The sequence below is a fragment of the Acinonyx jubatus genome, chromosome D1 (assembly GCF_027475565.1).
Source record: "Acinonyx jubatus isolate Ajub_Pintada_27869175 chromosome D1, VMU_Ajub_asm_v1.0, whole genome shotgun sequence".
Classification (NCBI taxonomy): Eukaryota; Metazoa; Chordata; class Mammalia; order Carnivora; family Felidae; genus Acinonyx; species Acinonyx jubatus.
In genome coordinates this window covers 7,601,186-7,617,652 of record NC_069390.1, presented here as the reverse complement: position 1 = coordinate 7,617,652, position 16,467 = coordinate 7,601,186, and the positions used below count along the sequence as shown (strand labels likewise).

The following is a 16,467-nucleotide window of genomic DNA, read 5'->3' as shown; positions in this document are numbered from 1 at the left end:
TGCTCCAGGTCTTTCTCTATGACAAAGGTGAGCCACAGCCAGCACCCCCAGAGCCAGGCCTTGAGAGGCAAGAAGGATGTGAGCGAACCGACCAGGTCCTGACCACCCCCTTGGGATGTCTTCGTTCTCCACAGTTGTTGCCATAACTTCACATCCCTGTAAGAATCTCAGGCTCCTACCTTCCCAGACTTTAAATCCAACCCCAATTCCAGATCTGAGTCTCTCCCTACGGCCCAGTCTTCATCCTGCAGGCCTCTCCCACCTGCAGGCTACAGACCCCATATGGAAGATGAGGCCTCACAGAGCTCTGCCCTCAGCATGGGGAGCGGTGCAAAAGGGTCTACAATTCCTGAGCCCAAGAATCAATGACGAGGACACCCGGGAGGGGTCAGCACTGGGAGGACGGCAGTCAGGACCCCTGGGCTGTCAGGTTTGCTTAACAAAGCTTTTTGCTTTTTAAAGATGCTTTTTAAAGATGGGAGGGACTTGGTTGAAGGGAGGCTAAAAATAAAGAAGCAGCCCCAATGGCACCACCACCTAAAGGCCACATAATCACTAATAAGTCACCTCATCTCTCTGGGCCTGAATGTCCTCATCTGTCAAACAGAGTCAAGAGATGTGGGTGAGGGTGGACGGTGGGACAGCTGTGGGAGAGGGGACACCCTGCCCCTCCATTTCCCCTGCCTCTTCCCTCCTCACTGCCACCGTGGAGAGAGGGGACATCCCCGCAGCAGCAGGGCGAGGCCAGGGAGGCTGCCTACGATTGGCTTTCTCCGGCCCATGCTTTTTCTCTTTTATTTGGGTCCGCAGAAAAGAAAGAATGACCAGAATGAGTGGAAGGAAATAAAACACCACCATGAGAAGGAAAAAAGAAGATACGCCACCAGGAAAACGCAAAAAGGTGAGGCGACTTGAGACAACGGCAGGAGTTGAAACATCTCTTGATGTCAGAAACCAAGGCGCGATGAGGGTGGATGGAGCGCATCAGGGAAGGTGGGGGGGAGGGGAGAGCACAGACGGGGGGTGGGGCCGCCCCCCCCCCCCGCCCCCACCCCAGCACCCGGGGGAACATAACATAAAGACGTGACAGAGGAAGCAGGTAGGAAAGGCAGGAAGGAGGCAGGACAGGTGGAGGCCGGGGAAGGAGAACAGGGGGAGGAACAGAAAATCCAGGCGCAGGTTGAGGGCAATCCAATCCAATCCAATCCAAACCAGAACTTCAAACCATACCTTCGCTGTTTAACGTCAGGTGAGCCGGACCTTGGAAAGGGGAAGGAGAGAAAGAAAGAAAGGAAAAAAAAAAAAAGAAGAAGAAGAAGAAGAAGAAGAAGAAGAAGAAAGAAAGAAGAGGGGAAAGAAACAAAGAAAACACAAGTCATCAAAATCAGCCAGAGAGAGGGGAGAAAAAAGCTTTTGCTGCCACAATTTAAAAACCCTTTTTAACTTGTGACAGACATCGGGGGAAAGCCCTCAGCCCGGAAGCTGAGGAGAGGGGCCCGATGCCGGAAACAGAGGGTGGAGGGCACGAGGGGCGGGGGGGAGAGAGAGAGAGAGAGAGAGAGAGAGAGAAGGGGGCACCAGAGAGGGTGATGGGGTACAGACAGAACCGGAGGGGGTGGGGGGGGTCCAGGCAGGGAGTCACTGCAAGGGGGGGAGAGGAGATTTGGTTTCTTTTTTTTCTTCTTGCCGGAAAAAAAAAAAAGGAAAAGGAGGAGAAGCATGAGGCTGGGAGGGTTGCTTTTTCCTTTTTCTTTTTTTCTTTTTTTTTTTTCTTCCGGGAGGCGGAGAGAAAAAAAAACAGTCAACGAGAAAAAACGATTCGGATGGAGGAGAAAAGAAAACACGACACAAAAATCAAAGCCACCTGGAGAGAGAGAGAGTGTCCTGTTAGCGTGGGATTAAGTGGGCAAGGAGGACCTCCAACCCCACCCCCACCCCATGCCCTTACCCCTGTGAGCCTGGCAGAGAAAGTGGGCTGGGGTGTGTGGAGCCTGGGCCTAGGAGGAATCTCCCCCCAAAGGGGCTTTGGAAAGGCATCTGTCCAGGTCCAGAACTCCCAGCTGCCCCCCCCCCAAAAATCTCCATATGGATTGCTGTGTTCCTGGATTCTACGAGGAAAGCGGGGCTCGGCTGGGGAGGACAGAGTTGGAGCAGAAGCAGATAGGAGAAAGGGAGACGTTGAAGTAAAGATGGGGAGCTCAGATCCTTCCATAAGGAGGACCAGGAGACTAGGGCCAGCACTCTGGGACAGCAAGAACCAAAGAGGCCAGGCGAGGCCCACGGGCAGGAGGTCCAGCTCTCTGAGAGGTCAAGTTGACTCTACGGACCCCCTTTCTCTGGCCCGGGCCCCTCTGAGATGAGCCAAAAGCTGAATTTTGAAAATGGAAAACAGAAGCCCTATATTCAAGACCGAGGGCAAGACGGGCTGGGGTTTTTTTCCAGGGTTACCTCGGCCCTTTGAAAAAGCCTGGTCTAGCCCTGATCTGGGCCTTCCTAAACCTTAGGGGGAAAGACTCTGGCCCATTGGACCAGCACCCTAGGCCCCAGAGAACACCGGCCACGGAAAGCCCTGTGCCAGCGAGGTTGGAAGCACCAGGTCCCACAGCAAAGCTGAGGAACCCCCTCCCCGCCACCCTGCATCCCAGGTATCTAGCCACAAGGGTGGGGGAGGAACAGCCCTTGAAAACCATCCCAGTGCTGTGCAATGGTGGCCCTAGGGACAAAAGGCCAGGCCCGGGTGGTATGATCGAGGTAGAGAACTCCAGGTTCCTCTGAGATGAAGCTGAGCCCAGGATGTCTCTGCTCCAAGAGGAAAGGCAGCCAGGAGGTTGGGAAGGGGGTGGCCAGTGGTCAAAGGCCTGGCCCTGCAGAAGACGTGGGCAGAGGCTCACAGTGCCCCCTTCTCCTCTCTTGGGGGAAAGGCCGGGGTCCCTCCCCACCTCTGCGGCTAGGCCAGTGGGGGGAGGGGCCGCAGCTGCGGAAGGGAAGGACCAAGCATTTGGACTCAGTCGTACTCCTTGCTCTGAATGCCCCCCTCCCCCGCCACAAACTTTCCCCAAGATCTACCCGCGTCTACCCATAAATCCAGGAGCGACACCCAGAGCCTTAAACCTTCAGCCAGCTCTTCCTGGCAGAAATAACCTTGCCTGCAGGCTCCCATCCTTGGAAATCGAGGCGCGGGAGCTGGGTGCCCTATGACTGGCCCTCTGTCCCCCGCGGGCCTGTGCTACTGCTCATAGGGGGCAGGGAGGGGGTGGGGAGGGAGCCACATCTCTCCCCTGGCAGACCCTTCCACTGCCCAGCTCCTAGGCAGCCTCATTAGCATGCAGCACTCTCCCTCTGTCACCACGGCAACCAGCTGCTCAGCTCCCTCAGGCGTGACAGCACCAGCCATGTTGGTGAAGGGGAGGCCGGTTCCCTGCCCGGGCTCCCCACGGCTCAGCCCAGCCCGGCCTGAGGGTGCTCTCCCTGACGCCTACTGTCACTCCCTTGGACCCGCCCTCAGTCCCCCAGGCCTGAAATCCCTGCTCCTTCCTCCTGCCCACCCCGCCTGGGTAAGCCCCTCCCCACATCCACCTGTGGCGTCAGCCCCTCCTCCCACCCCTGGAGAAGAGGCTGGCAGTGACGGATGGCATTACCAAGGGTCCTTTCCTAGGGCACTTTATCTGGCTGCTTCTGCGTCCTCTCTCCCCGCTACAGGAGGCTGGGGAGAAAGGAGGAGGGGCAGCCAGGCTCCCCAAAAGGAGCTGCTGTCAGGGGCTGGGGAGCAGCCCCAGCCCTGTGACTGGGTTCCTAGGAGAAAGCTAGGCCCGAGGCACAGCGCTGGGGGTCGGGAAAAGAGGGTGAAGCCACGGGGGACCCCAAGATCTGAACTGCAACATCCAGAGCACTGTGCCACAGAGGAGGTCCCAGCCCCGCCCCCAAAACCACACCTCCCCACTCAGTCTCCTCCTTACTCTCCTACCAGAAGCCCAAGAGGACCAGCAGGAAGAGGGTTACAGGGGACAAGATCGAGAGACACACAAGCAGACACGTCACAGAGAGACACACAGATGCACCACACCTCCAGGTGTACACACACGCGTGCATGCGCGCGTGTGGGCACGTGCTGTGCACCTCCAAACCAGCAGGCCACCATGCTGCTCCCAAGATACGGCTCAGCGGTGTCCAAAGGGTCTCGTTCCCCACCCGTCCCCGAAACCCAGCTTCCCTTCTTGTCCCTGTTGGTCCTGCATGCTTGGAAGAGAACCATTCCCTTTTCTGTCCCCTCCTGGCTCCGTCACCTCTCCCCAGCAGCCCTCCTGCTTTCTTCCATGGCCTGGTTGTTTTCCCCTCCCCAGTTCTCTCCTTTCTGCCCCTCCGTCCGCTCCCGCTTCCTCTTCCTGCCTCTACTTACCTCCTCCTTCCTCCCATCTCTCTGCCCCCTTCTTCCTCCCCACAAGCCTCTCCCTTCAGGCTCGCCCCCCGCCTCCCCTTCCTCCCTCCTCTCTCCCTTTGTTCCAGAGGAGACATGACATCAAGAGCAAGTAAAAGTCACATCAGCACTGAATCTTATCTCCAGCCCTCAGAAGGCTGCGTCCACCCAGACACACAGACTCTCTCTGTCTCACGCACAGAGGTAAATAAACACTGACACAGAGATGCGGACGCAGATGCAGACTCTCCTACAGAGGCACACAGAGACGTGGGCCACGATGACACAGGCGCGCACACCTCCACACACACTCGGGCACATGTGCCCAAGCACGTATGCACAGACGTGCACGGGGGCATGCGGGCACAACAGAGCAGGAGAGTCCTATGAGCACGTGTGCGTACACACACTCTCACACGCACGTGCACACACTTGCACACGCACACACATGCACTCTCTCATACATGCACCTGCACACATACACACTCCCTCACCCAATGCACACCTGTACACACATTCTCGCCCATGCACCTGCACACACACTCACACATGCACGTGCACAGATACACTCTCACACATGCACCTGCACACACACACACTTGGCACACATACACTCACACATACGCACATGCACACACACACGTGGCACACGTACACACTCACACATACGCACCTGCACACACATACACATGCACACATTCTCACACATGCACATGCACACATACACTCTCATACATGCACTTGCACACATACACACTCCCTCGCACATGTGCACACATGTACATACATTCTCACACACGCACCTGTATATACTCATACAAGCACATACAGATACACTCACACGCACCTGCGCACACACGTGATGCACACTCTCACACACGCACACCCACATACTACATTCTCACACACGTGGCACACACACACATGCACCTGCACACACACACACTCTCTCACACATGTGACACACTCTCACACGTGTACACACATACACTCACATGTGCACACATGTACACATTCTCACACGCACCTGCACACACATGTGCAGATACACTCTCTCACACGCACCTGCACACACATACACACGCGACACACACGTGCACACACGCATGCATGCACTCTCACACATGGCACATACACACTGACACACGCACCTACACACATACACACACATGACACATGCACCTGCACACACACTCTCTCACACGTGCACACACACTCACATGTGCACACATGTACACATTCTCTCACACACATGTGCACAGATACACTCTCACATGCACCTGCACACACACACACGTAACACACACGTGCATACACGCACGCATACACTCTCATACATGGCACATACACGCTCACACGTGACACACATATGCATCTGCACGCACACACATACACACTCACACATATGACACACTCTCACACACGCACGTGCACACATACACACTCTCATACATGCACCTGTACACATACACTCCCTCATACATGTGCACACATGTACACACATTCTCATACGCACCTGCACACATGCATGTGCACAGATACACTCTCACGCGCACCTACACACATACACATGTGACACACATGCACACACATATGCATACACTTTCACACATGTGGCACACATACACACTCTCACGCATGCACCTGCACACACACTCTCACGCATGTGACACATATACACACACTCTCACACACCTGCACACACATATTCACACATGTGACACATATACACATTCACACATGCACCCACACACATACACACTCTCTCACACACGCATGTGCACACACACACACTCATACAGGCACCTGTATACATACACACTCCCTCACACACGACACATATACACACACTCTCACGCACCTGCACACACATACACTCTCACACACGTGACACATATACACACTCTCACACACACACACCTGCACACACATACACATACATTCTCTCATACATATGACACATATACACTCTCACACATGTATACACACATGTTCACACACATCCACACTCACAATGCACACAGATACACTCTCACTCACATGTGCATGCAGATACACACACACTGTCTCTCACACATGCACTCTCTCTCTCACACACACACACACACACACACACACATACACACAGATGGGTGCCTGCCTACCGGGACCAGGGAAACTGAAGACTTCCAAGGAGAAGAGGCATCTATCAGTAAGAGACAAGCCGAACCGCGGACCCCACAAGGAAAAAGGGGTTCCAGCCCACACTCAAGCCCAAAGTACTTCCCTTCTTTCTTGCCCAGGACTCCTGCATCCTGGGTGCTCCCCCTGCTCCTCCCACACCAGAGCCCAGGCCCAGGGAGCTCTCAGCCTAGAGCTGCTGCATCCCTCCCACCTGCCACTTGCTTCTTGCTTCTCCAGGAAACGCGCATGGGACACCTTGCCACCTGCCCTCTCTACGGTGGCCATGTGGGCGCCCCCGCGCCCCTGCCCCCCATCCCACGTGATCTTCCCCTCTCGCTGATCTAGTCCACCCCCGAGGCGGGAAAGGGCCAGGGAAAACCACAGCAAGAGGGGAAGGTTCAGAGAATGACAGGAGCCCAGAGAGAGCCTGGGGACCGGCAGAGCCAAAGAAAGAGGTCCAGGGACAGAGCCCTAGTGAAAAAGAAAAGTAAATATAGAAACCAGAGAGAGAGAGAGAGAGAGAAGGCAAAACAAAAGACAGGGAAAGAATGGACAGAGGGACTCCGAAGAGAGGCACACTCCGGCCCTTGCCCTTGCCCTTGCCCTCGGCCTGGGCTGAAGGAAGAAGCAGACCGCCCCTACCTACCGGCCCCGTGGGGCAGGGGCCAGGGGCCAGGGGCCTGCCCCAGTGTCAATCAGGGCAGAGAAGCTGCCACCCACCTACACCTGCTGCCCCGGGGACCCGGGCCCCCGCCCCTGCCTGCATTCTTCAGAGCCCAGAGCAGACTGTACGTGAGCACTGCCCCCCCCCGGCCCCCCCCGCTGCATGGCCCTCTTAAGCCTCCTCAGCGGGGTTGGGCAAAAGGGTGCCCCCTCACTCACTTCTCACTCCTCCAGTCCCCTCCCCTCACCCTCACTCCAGTCTCCTCCCTAAGAAGAGTCGCCAGTCGCAGCCTGGCCCCGAAGACTGGGAGTGCAAGGGCCTGCCCTCTGCCCGGCAGTTTTCCCCAGCAAAGCAATAAAGAGGGAACAGGCAAGGGGCGGGGCTGAGGGAGCCGAGAGGACACCCAGACACCCTTCCCCAAGGGGCCCCAACCATGGGCAGGAGAGGGAGCCCACAGGTGGCCAACGACACAGCCTGGCACAAGCCCGCACGGGGATCGATCCGCCACCCCAGTGACCAGAAAGCATCACTCACCTTCCATGGGGTGCTCCTCTGTAAGTCAGCGAGGGTCAGGAAAGGGTGAGGCAGAGAGAGAGAGAAAAAGGGAAGGCTAGTTAGTGAGGGTGCCGAGGACGGGGTCTCAAGGGGAGGGATGAGTTCAAGGTCCCGGTGCCCCGCCGTCCCTCCCTGAGGCCCTGACACAAGTCACCCACGCCGGAAGGCTCTGCTAGGGACAACATAGAGACAGAGCTGTTCCCTGAGTCAGTGCCTCACACACAGGGTCACACGGTCCAGGAGGACCCACGTCTCATGGTGCATTTCCGGAAACTGAGGCCCGGGGCAGGGAAATGAGGGCTCAAGGTCACATGGAGAATCAGAGGCAGAACCAGGCGCAGCAGTCAGGCAGTCTTGACTCTCCCAGGCACAGCTCCTCCCCTGCCTTCCACTGTGGCTCAGAGACAGATGGGGACACGCGCACACTCAGTGACACACTGACACACATAGGTACTTAGCGATCCAGAGACGCATATAATCTCTCACGCAACTCACCCTCGAGGCCTTTGCACACCCAGACCCAACCACCACCCCGCCACCCACCCGGGGAGAACAGTCACCCACACGCAGTCACAAAACACAGTTTGGCCTCCAAGGGCTGTGTGACTCCAGTCACTTAACCTCCCTGAGCTACTACCGGTCCCTCTTCCGTAAACATGACAGACATGGACCACATCGTTTCTGCGGCCCCTGTGGCTCGGGTTCTGTGATTCTAGGAAAAACAGCTGGGTGAAGTGAAGTGCCCCCCAGGGCTGGATGGGCCACTTCAGGGGTGGGACGGGGTCCCATTGCAGCGGGCCCATCCCTAAGTTACGTCGCACCTTATTAGGGGTCCGCCTGGGCCTGGCCCTGAAGTGCACCAAATGGGTCAAGAGAGGGTAGAAGGGGGAGAGGGGAGATGCAGTTGCTTCAATTAGGCTGCAACTCCTCGAGTAGGCGGGGCTCTGGCCTGCTCTGTGGGGGGCTGTGCCCCCCCCCCAGCCCGTCTCCAGACATTTCTCAGGGCCCACCTACTGAAGCCGCAGGTGGGAAGAGAATCTGCACAACCTACGAATATACAGACCCAGGGGCGCCTGGGGGGCTCAGTCGGTTGAGCTCCGACTTCGGCTCAGGTCATGATCTCGCGGTTCCTGAGTTCGAGCCCCGCGTCGGGCTCTGTGCTGACGGCTCGGAGCCTGGAGCCTGCTTCGGATTCTGCGTCTCCCCCTCTCTCTGTCCCTCCCCTGCTCATGCTCTGTCTCTCAATAATAAATAAACACTAAAAAATAATAATAATAAAATAAACATTTTTTAATGAAAAAATACAGACCCAGCAGGGAAACACACACGTGCACACATGCATGTAGGCCCCAAGACACGCACGCAAACACACCAACAGCCGTTCGGTGCACACCCACGCCCGCGTGCGCACACGGTCTCCTCCCTCCGACATCATTTTGTGTTATTTGCTCATTCGTTCTTAGGGGGTTAGCCATACTCCAGAAACACACACACACTGTCGATTATCAGACCTTCTACCCCCTCCATAATATACACACACAGGCTGAACGCAGAATCAATACCCACACAGTGATCTAATACCTAATATTAGATGCATGCACCACCACTGCACCCCACACTCCTCCGCTGGCTAAAGACTCATGCCCGGTGATGAGCACAGCTGTCTCTTTTTCTGTCTGTCGACCCACCTCTCTCCATCTGCTAAACCCCCACACACACATGCGCCTTTACGTATCTACGTGGGTCACAGACACAGACCTTCTTTTTTTACCTGCCAGCGGCATCCCCCAATGGCTGTGTATACCACGATTTTCTTAAATAAACTGCAACACGTCGCATTTATGGCAGGGGGTGATGCTGGGCTAGAGAGGGGCCGCCGGGAGAACCCCTGGATCCCCTTGGAACCCGTGGGTTAAGGCCCTGGTCAGTCAGTGCCAGTGTCTCCCCAGCACCCGTACAAACAAGGAGGCCCGGTGATTTCGAGATACTCCAACATGGCTGGTATTTCAAAGAGTATTCCCACCTGCCGCAAACGTGGGTCGTCGTGCCAGGCTCCGGAAGGTGCGGTGACCAAGCTTGGCCTGCTGGCTGCCCATGTCTTCCCTCTCCTGGCTTCCGAGAGACCCATTGACCTCTCCAGCTCTGCTGCTCTTTGCTATCTGCTGATTCACCTGTGTCCCTTGCCTGCCATCACGGACCCCTCCAGGCTCAGTCCTGCGCCCTCCATGCTCCTCCCTGCCCCCTGCCCTCCTTGGCCAGAGCTCGCTTCCGTGGCTTAAGGACTCCCAAACCTGTGTTTGCAGATTGGGCTTCTTCCCTGGATGCCAGATCGGCGTCCCCATCTGTCTGCTCAGAGGTTACTCAGACAGCTCCCCGACCTCCAAGCGCCAAAGCCATGCCTGTCTCCACCCCCGCCACAAAGTGCCCATTCCCCTGCATCTGGCAAAGGCACTGCCTTCAGCCAACACTCCTTGAGCACCCAGCATGTGCCCCCCGCTCTGCCAGGCTCGAGACGCCGTTAGTTAGCTAAGTGCCCAAGTGCCCATGACCCTCAACATGCATCTCACACATCAGCCCCACAGCGATCTCAGGAGCTTGGTGTAGTACCTACTCCTGTGAGCAGAAAGGGAAGCGCGCCCCGCAGCACAAAATCACCTTTGACTTTGATCACTGCGCTCCTAGGTCATCATAGCCCACGCCCTCACCCTTCACCCCTGGTTTCCTGCAACGGAGCTTCCCCCTGGTTGGTCTCCCTGATCAAGGTAGGCACCCAGAAATCAGCCTTGCCCTTTTGTCATACCAATCGCCCGGTCCTGTCACTTCCACCTTCTAAAACCTTAGAAGTGTTTTTCATCCCTCCATCCCCCTACACCCCCAAGTCCAGACCCCCCCTCAGAGCCTCCCCTCGGAACATTAACAAGCCTCTTAAATGATCTCCCCCTACAGCCAGTCTTTTCCCCTACAATTCATAGTCTGCAAACCACAGTGGTCCAACCAAGTCACAACCCTGCTTAAAACCCTCCAAGGCTGGGGCGCCTGGGTGGCTCAGTCGGTGAAGTGTCTGACTTCGGCTCAGGTCATGATCTCACCGCCTGTGAGTGCGAGCCCCGCGTCGGGCTCTGTGCTGTCGGAGCCTGCTTCCGATTCTGTGTCTCCCCCTCTCTCCGCCCCTCTCCCGTTGGTGTCTCTCTCTCTCTCTCTCTCTCTCTCTTCACCCCCTCTCAAAAATAAATAAACATTAAAAAACATAAAAAATAAAAAAACCTCCAAGGCTTCCTAATGCCTCCAGGGTACAGTCCAGTGTTCTCAGGAAAGTACATGCAAAGGTGAGCCATGCCTCCCTCCCACCTCCTTTCCTGCAGCAGTCCGGGCTCCAGCCCCACCCACGGCTGTCCATTTCCCTAATGTGCCACATTTCTGCACGTACCGTTCCCTCGGCTTCAAACGCCATTCTCTATGCCGACTCCCGTCACCCTCAGCTGCCTGAGAAAGCCAACTCTTGCTCTAAGACCAGGTCAGTTACACCTCTGTTTCTGGTCCCAACTGACCTCCCAGTCAAGGCTAGCCACGCCTCTTTTTTTTTTTTTTTTTTTTTTTTTTTTTGCCACCCTCTTCTCAATTTTTTTAAATATTTATTTTTGAGACAGAGAGAGAGGAAGAGCGTGTGAGCGGAGGAGGGGCAGAGAATCTAAAGCCAGCTCCATGCTGACAGCGGAGAGCCCGAGGTGGGGCTTGAACCCACAAACCCCAAGATCATGACCTGAGCTGAAGTTGGATGCTTCACTGACTGAGCCACCCAGGCGCCCCTTTTAAAAAATTTTTTTAAGTTGATTTACGTGGAGAGAGAGAGAGAGAGAGAGAGAGAGAGTGCACACAAAGAGGGGGAGTGGGAGGTGGGGGGGAGGGGCAGAGAGGAGAAAGAGAATTCCAAGCAGGCTCTGCTCTGGTGGCGGGGCGGGGGGGGGGGGGGGGGGGGGGGCGGGGAGCAGGATGCGGGGCTCCAACACACGAACTGTGAGATCACGACCTGAGCCAAAACCAAGAGTCAGACGCTTAACCGACTGAGCCCCCCAGGCACCCCTGGCCACCCCGCCTTTGTGCCAGCTTTCAATATGCACATTGTGTTATCATTTCACTTATTGTAGCTCCATTGCGATCGCGTTTCCATGTCTGCTTCCTGACTGGACTGTGTAACATCCAAGAGCAAGGACAACGTCTCATTCATCTCTACCTCCAGCTGTGTGCACAGTTCCTGGCTCAGAAAAAGGCATGCCTATGTTTGTTGAATGAATAACCAAAAACACTTCTCACATACCGAGTACTTCAAGTGTTCCTGGCTCTTTCCATGCATTGTTTCGCTTCCTCACCGTCACCACCTCAGCAGGGCACACTGTTTCTACTCTTGTAGAGATTGGGGAAACTGAAGCTTAGAAGGTGGAAGAAACTTGCCCAGTAGGCACACTGCTGGTGAGGAACAGACCCAAAATCTGAACCCACATCTGTCTGGCTTTCATACTGCCAATGGGGGGCAGGGGGCGCCTGGGTGGCTCAGCTGGTTGAGCGTCCGACTCCAGCTCAGGTCATGATCTTACGGTTCGTGGGTTCGAGCCCTGCGTCGGGCTCTGTGCTGACAGCTCGGAGCCTGGAGCCTGTTTCGGATTCTGTGTTTCCCTCTTTCTCTGTTCCCCCCCCACTCATGCTCTGTCTCTCTGTCTTTCAAAAATAAATAAAGGTTAAAGAAAATTAAAAAACAAATACTTCCAATGGGCCACATCCTTGGCTGGAAGTCAAGACTTTTTAGATGCCAACTTTAATCTACAGTTTCTGATCTTAACTCCCTCGAAGCACAGCAATCCTGGTCTCCTCATCCGCCCCGACCCACCCTGCCCCACGACTCATCTCCTAGACTCCTCATTCAGGCTGTTCACCTGGAGAGAAAGCCCTTGCCCTATCCTTTCCACCTCCACAAATCTCACTCAGTCCGCCTTCAAGATCTCGCCAAGTCCCGCCTCCTCCTTGCAGCCTTCTCTGACCACCAGGGTTAATAATCACGGTAACACTTATCGATCATTTAGAATGATCGTGCCTGGCGCGTTGTAAAGGATTTCCGTATAACTCATTTAGTCCTTACAGCAACATTATAGCCTCCATTTTACAGAGTAGGACATTGAAGAACAATGTGATTAAGTAAATGGTCCGTGCTGACACACACAGCAAGTAGCAAAGCCAGATTCAACCCCCGGGGCAGCCCTCGCTCTCAGCCACTCTGCCATTGGAGGCTTTCCTTGTGAGTATGTGTCTTCTCTCTGGGCTCTTACGCCAGTCACTCCCTGCACTACTCTCTCGAGCCTGGAGCCGTCTCTACAGCAGACACTGTCAGGACCCTGGGTATCAGAGGTGATCCCACAACACGTGACCTCAAGTAGTCACCTTTCACACACAGGGGGCTTACCCGCCCCACCAGAGGGCATGCGTGGTATTGCCTAACACGAACTCGAGATCCCAGCAGGTTCATAATCAAGGACAGTGATGAAGACTGGAACAAACGAAAAGAAAAAGTTCTGAGCGGCCGAAACGAACATCCTTCACAGTGATGCCTGAAAGAATGTTATTTTCGCACAGGAGAGCCTCTCGGACCTTACCCAGAATCCACTTACTGGTGGTGACACACAAGCCTAACACGCTTGGGAATACTGATTTTCCAAGTTCGCAAACGGAGAGACAGAGAGGAGAGAGAGAGAAAGAGACAGAGAGAGAGAGAGGGAGAGAGATGGTTGTGGGCTGCTCCTTGACAACTCCTCGTAAGGGCGGAGGTGGAAAAATCAGCAAGAGCTAATATAAGAAATCCAAAGTACAGCAGCCAGGCATCATTTCAGGCAGGGACAAACCTCAACGAAGGAACGAACCACTGTGTGACAGTGCGATGCAACACCTGAGGGGAATCACGACACCCTGAGTCATCCGGAAAAGGTGAAATCACTCTCCAAATATTATGCTTAGTGAGGCAGAGGGGTGTGCAACGTATATCTCCGAAAGATTTCCATCCGGGATGCTCTTTCGTTGTTGGTGAGTTGTGTATTTTAAGTGGGATAACGCTCCACTTCCCAGGGTGAGTTCCTCCCCCAGGGCTCCGGGAGACTGACATGTTACCGATCGATTTCTCAGTGCGGGGACAGCTGGCTGACAAATACAGTAACGCCCTCATCACATCCTGGCTTACGGGAGGAGCTGTGACCTGAAGAATTTGGGGGGTTGCTGGTTTCTGATGAAACACGGTCGCTAAATACCCCAATAAACCAAAGGCAAGTAATTCACGGACACAGCTCACCCGCTGAGTCTTTGGAGGCAGAATGGACAAAGGTGGGGGGCAGCAGGATTCAGATTCCGGTTTTTATATCGCAGGCGGTGGCCACGAGGAGTGAAAATGACCTAAGGCATTCCAGACACCTAGCAAACGCTCACCAGCTGTGAGGCCCCAGGCTCTGCCCCCTTGACTGTGTGATTCGGTCTCTTTTTGTTCCAACTGCTCTTTGGCTGTGTCTGCGGCCACTCCTCTCCCTCCACCTCCCAACTGTGGGCTCCTCTGAAGTCTCGTCACCTTCTCCTTGGCCACCTCCTCTGATTCCAGAGCTTCAAATACTCTCTCTCTCCACACACGCCCGTGGTGCCAGGGTCTCCCTCAGCAGCCCTGCCTCTGGCTCAAAGCTCTGGTCTCCACATTTCCGGCAGCCTGGATGCCTCCGTCTAAGAACACTGCGGGGCAATGCAGCTCAACACGTGCATGATCTGTGGCGCAACGCTGCTCCCCGCCCAGCTTCCCCTTTCCTTTCACCCCTCTACCTCCTTCCACCGCAGCAAACCTGAAACCTCATCACCTCTGATTCCTCCCTGCCCCGCAAGAGGCAGAGTCCTAAAGATTCCAGCGACAGCTCCCAAGTACCGCCACCCCCCCTCGCCATTCCCCAAGACAAGCTAGGTCCAGGGCCTCAAGATCTCTTTCGACCACCCAGTCTCTCCCAACTATCTTTTTCTATCTCCCGACCGATTTCTCCACTGCCTAACTCTGCCCCCCAAAATCCTTCTACACCACACTCCCAGCTTCTGATATAGAGCTCTGCTGATTCCTCTATCTGCTCAAAATTCTTTTGTGGCTTCATTTGCCGATACCCCGTACACAGCCTCCAGTAAATGTTGGTTGAATGATTTAAGTCAAAACTCCAAGACCTGGCTTCAACCTACTTCTCCCGCTTTATTTTATGTTATTTATTTTATTTTATTTTATTTTATTTATTTTATTTTATTTTACTTAAAGCTTATTTATTTTGAGAGAGAGGGCAACGGGGTAGGGGCAGAGAGGGGAGAGAGAGAATCCCAAGAAGGCTCTGCACTGACAGTCAGATGCAGGCTCGAACTCACGAACCGTGAGATCATGAGCTCAGCTGAAATCAAGAGTCGGACGCTTAACCACCTGAGCCACCCAGGTGTCCCTGATCCCCCTGCTTTCGACTCCACTATTTGCCTTATATTCTTGGCGCCCCTCAATGGCCATGATGTACACATCCCTCCCTTCCACACCTTAGTTCTTGCCAGGGCCTGCACATGGGGGCCTCCTCAACCCAACCTTCTTCATCCGTGTTCAAGGTCAGTCTTCAATAGCACGCGTCTTATTACTGATCACCACCCTCCAACTTGTAAACTATCCCCTTCCTAAAAACCCCAAGGGCACTCTGCTTGTGATAGTAGTACCTTCTAGTCGTGTATCAGGTATTCCTTTAACTTCTACAACAGACCTGTGAGACAAGCACGCTTAGCCCCACTTACACACAAGGACAAATTAGTCCGCACGTGAGGCACCCACCTGCTGTCACGGGCCCAGTGAGGGCAGCAGTCAGATTTAAACCCCCTTCTGAGCCTCAGGAGTCTGGGGTTTAATCACTAAGCTGCACTGCCTAGCTGCATCTCTTTGGGCACGTACCACACAATTTTGTGTTGTTCTTTTGCCGTTGTTTATTGAGCACCTTCTATGAGCCAGACGCTATTCTAAGCATTTTACGTGAATTAGCTGATTTAGTTCCCATAACAACTCTGTAAGGTAGGTACTGTTATTACCCCCATTTTCCAGAAAAGGAAACCAGGGTGGAGAGAGCTGAAGTCCAAGGTCACTGCCCAGGCAGTCTGGCTGCAGAATCTGTGCTCTTAACCACAGACTGGACTGCTTTTTTTTTAATCTGTTTCCCCAATTAAACAGTCAACTCCCAGAGCAGTGTCTTATTCATTTCTGGCTCCCCTTCAGCCCTCAATACATGGCCCGTCACGAAGGAGGCCTCAATAACTACTTGTTGAATTGAACCACCAACAAACTTAGGAAACACGCACATGAGGGGCCCCTGGGTGGCTCAGTCGGTTAAGCGTCTGACTCTTGGTTTCGGCTCAGGTCAAGATCTCGCTTCTGTGAGCTCGAGCCCTGCCGAGGGCTCTGTGCTGACAGTGCGAGCCTGCTAGGGATTCTCTCTCTCCCTCTCTCTCTCTCTCTCTGCTCCTCCTCTGCTCTGCTCACGCTGTCTCTGTCTCTCTCAAAAAGAAATAAATAAACTATAAAAAACAAAACAAAACAAAACAAAAAACAGATATCCTAACAGGGAAGTTCTCAATCAATGGGTAAGCCCAGACC

At 54.5% G+C, this 16,467-nt stretch overlaps 1 protein-coding gene across 30 annotated transcripts in view; it reads right to left on the bottom strand.

The window, feature by feature from the left end:
* Nucleotides 1-16,467, bottom strand: part of NRXN2 (neurexin 2) — a 108,200-nt gene that overhangs the window by 78,129 nt on the left and 13,604 nt on the right. For 27 of the 30 annotated variants that reach the window (XM_027045829.2, XM_053202969.1, XM_027045834.2 and 24 more), the window contains exons 3-4: nucleotides 7,776-7,793; nucleotides 1,231-1,260 (exon numbers count right to left, since the gene is read on the bottom strand). In XM_027045829.2, the coding sequence (XP_026901630.2) occupies nucleotides 1,231-1,260; nucleotides 7,776-7,793 (48 nt within the window). The remainder of the gene's footprint in view (nucleotides 1-1,230; nucleotides 1,261-7,775; nucleotides 7,794-16,467) is intronic. The other 3 variants (XM_027045814.2, XM_027045815.2, XM_027045825.2) reach the window with 1 other exon arrangement.